The sequence below is a fragment of the Haliotis cracherodii genome, unplaced genomic scaffold (assembly GCF_022045235.1).
Source record: "Haliotis cracherodii isolate W230 unplaced genomic scaffold, xgHalCrac1.p SCAF_2, whole genome shotgun sequence".
NCBI classification, from domain to species: Eukaryota; Metazoa; Mollusca; class Gastropoda; order Lepetellida; family Haliotidae; genus Haliotis; species Haliotis cracherodii.
The window spans coordinates 1,242,766-1,250,267 of record NW_027266275.1 but is presented as its reverse complement, the minus strand read 5'-3'; the positions used below and the strand labels follow the sequence as shown (position 1 = coordinate 1,250,267).

The 7,502-nt window shown below is 38.5% G+C and overlaps 1 protein-coding gene across 1 annotated transcript; it reads left to right on the top strand.

Moving 5' to 3' along the window:
* Nucleotides 1-261: 261 nt before the first annotated feature.
* Nucleotides 262-6,631, top strand: LOC139468771 (uncharacterized). The gene is made up of 4 exons (XM_071250907.1): nucleotides 262-359; nucleotides 5,843-5,977; nucleotides 6,302-6,422; nucleotides 6,561-6,631. The coding sequence occupies exons 1-4, from the start codon at nucleotides 320-322 to the stop codon at nucleotides 6,568-6,570; spliced, it is 306 nt and encodes a 101-aa protein (XP_071107008.1). The 5' UTR covers nucleotides 262-319; the 3' UTR covers nucleotides 6,571-6,631.
* The last annotated feature ends 871 nt before the right edge of the window (nucleotides 6,632-7,502 follow it).

The following is a 7,502-nucleotide window of genomic DNA, read 5'->3' as shown; positions in this document are numbered from 1 at the left end:
CAACAATCTATGGTGGTCGTATATTGTGTGTTGTTACATCCCAAAGGCGTGGATCATTTCCAGAAATATCGATCACTTGATCGTCCTGTCCACAGAATACTCCCTTTACTTCAACAGTCTAATTTCTGCATACCTCTCAACCGCTCCTTAATTTGCATGATCACGAGAACACGTTTTATCAAATATGCGTGCAGCAAACCTTTATCAAGACATGATTTTCCACTGAAATATATTTTCTTTTTTAAATACTTAGATAAGCTTTAACATATAAAAGTTTGCGAGAAGTGGGCATACGCTCAGATTTAGAGAGGTAAACAACATGAAGACTGTATGTGTCCTGGGACTACTGGCTGTAATTGGTAGGTATACACACAAATGAGATAGATATCTCGTCTCTGATCGCCAATTCGCCGTGTAGAGTTATATCCCTTATATGTTCGAATCCAGGTTCGTCGTTATTGCATTTCTCGGTTTGTCAGCGCCATTCCCGGCTTCACCAAAGTGGTAACCGTCAAAGACCTGCATCATTTTAGCCTTTACCTTTGATACGATATTGACAGGAAACAAATATGTTTCCCTGTGGGGTTAGTTAAGACAGAAGAGGTTGGTCAACAAGTTTTCTAAGATAATTTACTAATAGATGAAAAGCTCCAACTAAACTTTATCATGCTACAATGTTCACGTTTTGAATTACGTCATTATGGACTGACGTCATGGTGATGTTCAAATTACCTCCCCCGTGATCTAACGAATCCTTGGTAACATCGTTTTTCATCCCCATCAAGTAACATTCCACATTCACATCAGTTTTCTGTGAAATAGTTTCTGTAAACTCGTCAAATATCTGAATATTATCACGTGAGAAGAAATACAGCAAGATGATGTCAACCTTCTCTCATGCCGCACCGCTGGCTTATCACAAACATTCAAACCAGTGTGGCCGTGCCACAGCAGTCACAAAATTGTCTGAGGCGGGCGATGGTACCTTTAAATGATGTCTGTCTCTTGACAAATGTATTGAACAACTGAAGTCTACGCCAAAGGAATGAGTAATATTTGAAAGTTTCATAACCACATGTAAGCTGTTTGTCAACGTACGGCATTAAGCAACATTCTCCAGTCAAACAAAACGGCCGCGATATTGCTCTTCTTTCGCCATGTTCGTCCCACGGCGACGTCATATCATGTCTCCGGACGTCAATTCACGTCAGTTAACGTATCATGTAGCACAACCATCTCGATGAGCACTCTATTTCATTGCTTTCCGCTGCTGCGGTTTCTGACATCAGTCTTGGAAACAAAGTTGTAATTTGGACAACAGAAAACATTCCAACTCACAGTATCCAAAGACACTGTTATGAGAGTCCATTGTATATGTATATTTACTTTTCATGAAGAATACATTAAATGCACTTTGTTTTCATTAAATGTATATTCATACCTTTTTATATATGTGCTGCTTGTGTACAGATTGCCAGTGATCAACACTGACCAGTTACACACTTCACTTCACATTGTCTATATGTAAGCCCTGGTAAGCTCACAGCCAAGTAAGGGGCGGTCAGGTAGCCTAGTGGTTAAAGCGTTCGCTCGTCATGCCGAAGACCCGGGTTCGATCCCCACCATGATATTGCTGGAAAATTGCTAAAAGCGGTGTATAAGTATACTCACTCACTCACAGACAAGTAAAGGCTGATGTTATGCAATTGTGGCTTGGCTATTGCTTGACAGGCAGACAAAGCGGTCAGCTCCCAGGTCGGATTCAGGTGTTAACTGACATGCCATGTCGGCAAGATTTAAAACTTTAATTTTGTATGCATAATTAGAACTTTGAACTAATGTCACAAGTCATTACGGATTTTATTTTCTAACCCAGCTCCAATAAAGCATGAGGTTAATCTCAAAATAGGAAACTTAGTAGAGTTTGCTCTACCCCCATGTGTAGTGTAATAAAATTTAGTTTTGCCTTGAACTATTATAGCATCAATGTCTTGGTGCTTTAACTATAGGAGTTCAGGTCTATACTATACTGTTTTACACTACACAAGGGGATAGAGCAAATTTCATTTCTTAAATATTGTTATTTGCAGAAGCACAGAACCAGAACAATAGGTCAGTTGTGATGTGTACGACCTCACGGAAGTGAAACATGCTCGATATTCTGTAAGGCAACCTCATTTCTCTTACCATCCTAATACTATATTGACGGAAAGGAGGACTCGGACCTAGCAGACCAGACCAAGTCGTAGATCGATGGTGGTGGGTTGTTAGAACGGTCCACTAACAGAGTTTTAGGCATAAATAATGGACATTTTGAAGCAGTGTTACGTATATGACAGATGGTATTAAAAACATATGATATTAAAAATTCCAATGCAATGATGTCGTCGGATATGAAGCCTATGCCTTTTCTATAGCAGTTTAGTATATCCTGTAGCTTGACTATTGTTCACTGAACAGCAAAAAGAACAAAAGGCATATGACGTGTAGAGTATTGTGTGTCAGTTAGGGACCGACCATTCGAACTTCTGGGGGAGATGACGTAAGCTCATCGTGGAATGTCGTACCAAGTGAGCTGTAAATGCTATCTTTCGACATATTTTATGAATAAATCATATTGGATTGTTAATAGATTTCGCATGACAGATGACGGACACTGTACAAAGACGGATGGCAATACGTCACATAAGTCTTTCGGCCATCTTGTATGTATGAAGAATAATTAAGCTAACTAGAACTGTCCTATGGGTAAAAACGTCCCGCAGACGTATGATAATCTTAACGTGAGTATCCAAATGTCCCTCTGCAATCGCACTGGAAGACATAATCACAACCTCTATTTGTTTTAAGATTATATGAAATAAAGTAAAGTATTTCAGAGTCAGAGGCCTGTTTTCCATTGACATGGTAAAAACAAAACCTATGTGGTCGTGTTAGGAATTCCATGACATGTCAATATACAAAATTTAAACGAAATCAGACAATTTCTAAATTTCGAACAATCAGAGGCCAGATGTTTTGTTGCCATGGTAACAGAATGGCAATGGAAATGAAGGCATGTCGTACAGCGTCCTTAGATACACCTACGTACATATCTGAAAGAAAACGATGTAGTAGTTTAGAAGTTGTCCAGACAAATTGAAATGACGAAGTAATCAAAGTCAATAACACCCCCGAAATGAAAACATAATTGCAATGTGCCCAACTACATGTTGAAGTGGTCACCTGGACAATGTCATAATTGAAATCAGTCAACTTCGTTAATAGATATTTACTGATTTAGATGTTTCAAACCTGTAAATTACAAAATGGTGACTGTGAGACCATCCTGGATTTCTGAATAAGGTTATATTACAGAACCTTGTGATCATCCACATTTCGACCTGGCAGATATTCTGTTGATATTGTAATAAAGTGCGCTTTGTGATTTAAATTATATGTAAACATCATTTAACGAAATTGAACTACTAAATATCGACCAATCAGATACCTCGCTAAAATTGCCAAGAAAACCTATGCAATCTCATGAAAACGAGAGACATTTGCACACACTTTTCTAAACCAAACAAGATAGTCACACGCATCAACTTCGCTTTGCATTCTGTATTAGTTATGCACAGAGCTACTACAAACAAATATAATGAGTAATTTGCAATACCGATCGATAAATCGGGGGTCCCCATGAGCGTGATGCACCCAACCACTTTCTCGACATTCAATTCAGATATCTAGACTTACTTCGGATGGTCCGGTTGTGCCATCAGTGTCCCCTTCGAAGCGTATGTTATGGCACTGTTGTTTGTCCACGACTGCACGACCAGATCACTCAAAGTGAACATTTCCGATATAAATCATTCGAAAACGCCGTAGAAGTGTGCCTGACTTCTGATTATGTGGCCCAAATGTATCCCAAATGTGAACAATAACATTCCTTATCTCCAGCGTAAAACGCTATGAGTAGATCACAGTTGTCTTTTCTTAATTTTGTTGATTTTCACGTATTCAGTAAAGGGCGGTACAGTTAACATGAACGTCTTTGGCGAACACTCTGATTGCCTTCCAAAATGTGTACGGACATGATATAAATTCAACTGATAGGTCAAGGAAACTGAACCATTTTGATTGCACAGCTGGGACACCGGACGCGTGAATTACCATAAGCTGGTGCTGTTATGTTTGCAAACAACTGCATGCGCATGTTGTTAATGCGTATGCATACAAATGTCAACAATGTCCATATTTGGGCATATATCAATATTCATGCGCAACCAGATTTTGCAACCGGTTTCAGCTTGGTATGTCAACAAAGGAACTTTCTATGGCATCTGAAAGTCCACTCGTTTCGTAAAAATGGTACCTAGCGAGAATGAAGAAGAAGAAATATTTTATTTGTGTTAAGGCCACTGGCCCATATACAATACATATGAGTGTAGTATTCTCTATTTACAAACAAGAATAAGAAACCGGACAGAAACAATAAAAAATGTGAAAATAGCCAAAAGTACCCTATAGCTATTTATATATTTCCAATCAAACTTTGTTTATAAGAATCTTTTACAGTAAGGGGCGATATTTGCTTTATTTACCCTAAATGCAAAAAAGTAAAAGTAGAAATTACATTAAGAGTTAACACATAACCCTTCGTGTACGATTTTTCAAATCATGAGTTTTTTCACATTGAGGGTTGTAACACAGGTCTACCTGTCACACCTGAATCTAGTCACTGCCTTCAGGGAACACGGAGTCCATATTGCGTGTTACTAGTAGTTTCTGTGAAAATCAAACTGGTGAGTTAAAGGCCCCCAGAGGGCTGGACGATTTACAGTAACACACGTGACCAGTGTTATAACTACCTGCTACTGCTACACTGTGAAGTCTGTATACTACTCCTTAGAATACATATTGTTACTCTAACCCTCCACGTCACCTGTCTCACTTCTTGCCATTATAATACGTCTCAAATATACGCATTTGGCTTCAAGAAGTGTAACAGGTTTCTCATACGCGAAAAGTGCATTGGAGCGATTCTCAGATCAGATTGGTTAGAACAAAGTGACGTCAGTTATCTGTCTTCCAATGTGAGACATTTCACACTTTCTTTCTTTTTAAGATGACAGACAGACATTTACTGACATCACATTAAACACACACTGGCATCACTGAACATAAAACGAAATTTGTCGATATCAGATTCATCTAAAAGATTCAGAGACTTGGTAGCATTCATTCAGAAGAGTTTCCCTGATACCATCACATAATACACAGTGAAACAATACAGTGTAAACAGGTATTTAGGACAGGTATCACTTCATACCGACCGGTTTCCACTCGAATTGTACCTAGGACTCTCATTTAAAACGTAGTCTTCTGCTACATGCACTTGCTTGTAACATCGGTACACTCTGATTTTAATAAGCCCTCTTCACCCATCTGCCTTTCTTAATGTATTGCTCCAACGGGAAACATGCTCATTCATACACTATTGTTCTATCTGTGTACACACAAAAGAATTAACTATAACACCTGTTGAGTTTAACAGGTGTCCTAAATCCATATTACAAAACTTCTTCCTTAACCTACTATTCCAATTTTTATAACCATTTTCAGCATTCGTATCAGCCCAGTTAAACACATGTTTGTTTTATAGGTAACAACAGGTAAGAGGCTACTTTCTACTTGATTATCTGCTCCTCTTCAGCGAAGGCTTTAAATCAGTTAGCTATTCATTCTGGACATACTAATTATTTCTCGTTGGTTGTTCTCTGACGACCTCTCTACAAACACGATTTGTCTTCCTACAAATTTTACTCTGCAAAACCTAATTGTGATATTTGTTTTGTAGTGGTCTCCGTGCAGGGTGAAGTGTGTAGCAATGTCCGTGACTGCACCATCACTCAGTGTACCTCTGGTGGAACTATCACATGTGTGGCAGGAACCTGCACCTGCACCAGTCTGTGTACTCCAGAACCTAACCTAGGTAGGCAGGATGTCATATCTCTCTGAATAGTGACCATATTTCGAAATTCAAAGGGTCAGTATGTTGATATCAAAAATGTTTGAAATTATTATGACACGCCTCATAAAAGTATGTTTGAGACAATGGGTCGCTCTGAAGATATTACCAGGGTTTCTGACAATTTCTGATAATTTTCATCATAGGGAGTTAAACATGTATCAAACATAAAAGTAAGCATGTGCACATAAATACTAGGGTATTGTATGTATTAATGTGTGCCTTCCCAATGATTGTTGATGTAACTGTGTTCATCATGCATAATTATACCTAACACGACACCTACAGCCAGATGCAGAAACCAGGATGATTGCCGTAACGCTTACAACAATGGTCAGATAGCCTGCACGTGCCAACCTCTCTCCGACCTCCACTGTATTGACGGCAATTGCCACTGTGGCTACCCAACGTAAGTATACAACCATCACTGTATTAATTATCACTTTGGTTGACGATAGAAGCCTGTACACATCTTCCTATCAACACCTAGACGTCTTACCATGTTGAGTGTGCTATGAAAGCTTTCTACATTTCTTGTTTGTTTCAGTGGTGGATAGAATTGCTGATGGAAACAATCCGAATTACTGAAAAATTGTGGAAATAAACATTCTGAGGATATTTGACTTCTAGTTTGATTACATTATGAAACACACACAAACTCGTGGCCAAGGGGACCGACTGACATCAAATCAACACACTGAGGACTGTATAGTTCTGCCTTTCCACGTAGTAACAAGGATAGAATGGAAGCATAAAAACAAATAGAACATGTTGATTTTAGATTGATTCTGATTACTTAACTTACATGACTTATTATGTACAAACGTTCCCTGTATCACGGAACAATGTAACTTTTAGAGGAAGGAAAACAGAAAGCATTTTTGTCTTAATGTTTCATCGTGGGGTATAGATAATATACAACTCCATTACCTTTCAAAATCAGAGGTTGGCCAGTACCGATATTCTCGTACAGCGTTGATTTTTTGAAAACTGTGAGTGTTAATATTAACTTGGCAACCAGGATTCCAAAGGTAATGTAGTGAATCACAAGCTTTGGGCCATGCGATTGTCGAGTTGTATACATCAGTTCGTACAAGTTACTGCCTAGTTGTACCAACTAGCTGTGCCGTGTGTATAGTACAGTCGGCGCCATTGTTCTTTTAGCAAATCGTCTTAGAAAATGTAGTTGATCAACCTCTTCAGTCTTGACAAACCCCACAGCGAAAAAAGGTTAACATGTAAAACTAAAAGTTTTGTGTACATTTTCAGATGAGAAGGCCCACTGGTAGGTTTCAGAGCATAGGGTTTGCTTTCACACTTGGATATTTCGGTTGTATTCATTTGGACTGTTTGTATCAGTAACTTAGACAATGTGTCAATTCATTGTTAAATAATTAAATTTTCGTTCTGTTCATTGAAATTCCTGTGATCTGATTAGCTGAATTGGTCACGTGTTATTGCATTCATTTCCCAATGAATGTAAAAAATT

Coding starts and splice junctions, on each gene's coding strand:
- LOC139468771 (XM_071250907.1), top strand. CDS start 320: ATGAAGACTGTATGTGTCCTGGGACTACTGGCTGTAATTG. Junction 360..5,842: donor GGGACTACTGGCTGTAATTG/GTAGGTATACAC, acceptor TTTGTTTTGTAG/TGGTCTCCGTGCAGGGTGAA. Junction 5,978..6,301: donor TACTCCAGAACCTAACCTAG/GTAGGCAGGATG, acceptor CGACACCTACAG/CCAGATGCAGAAACCAGGAT.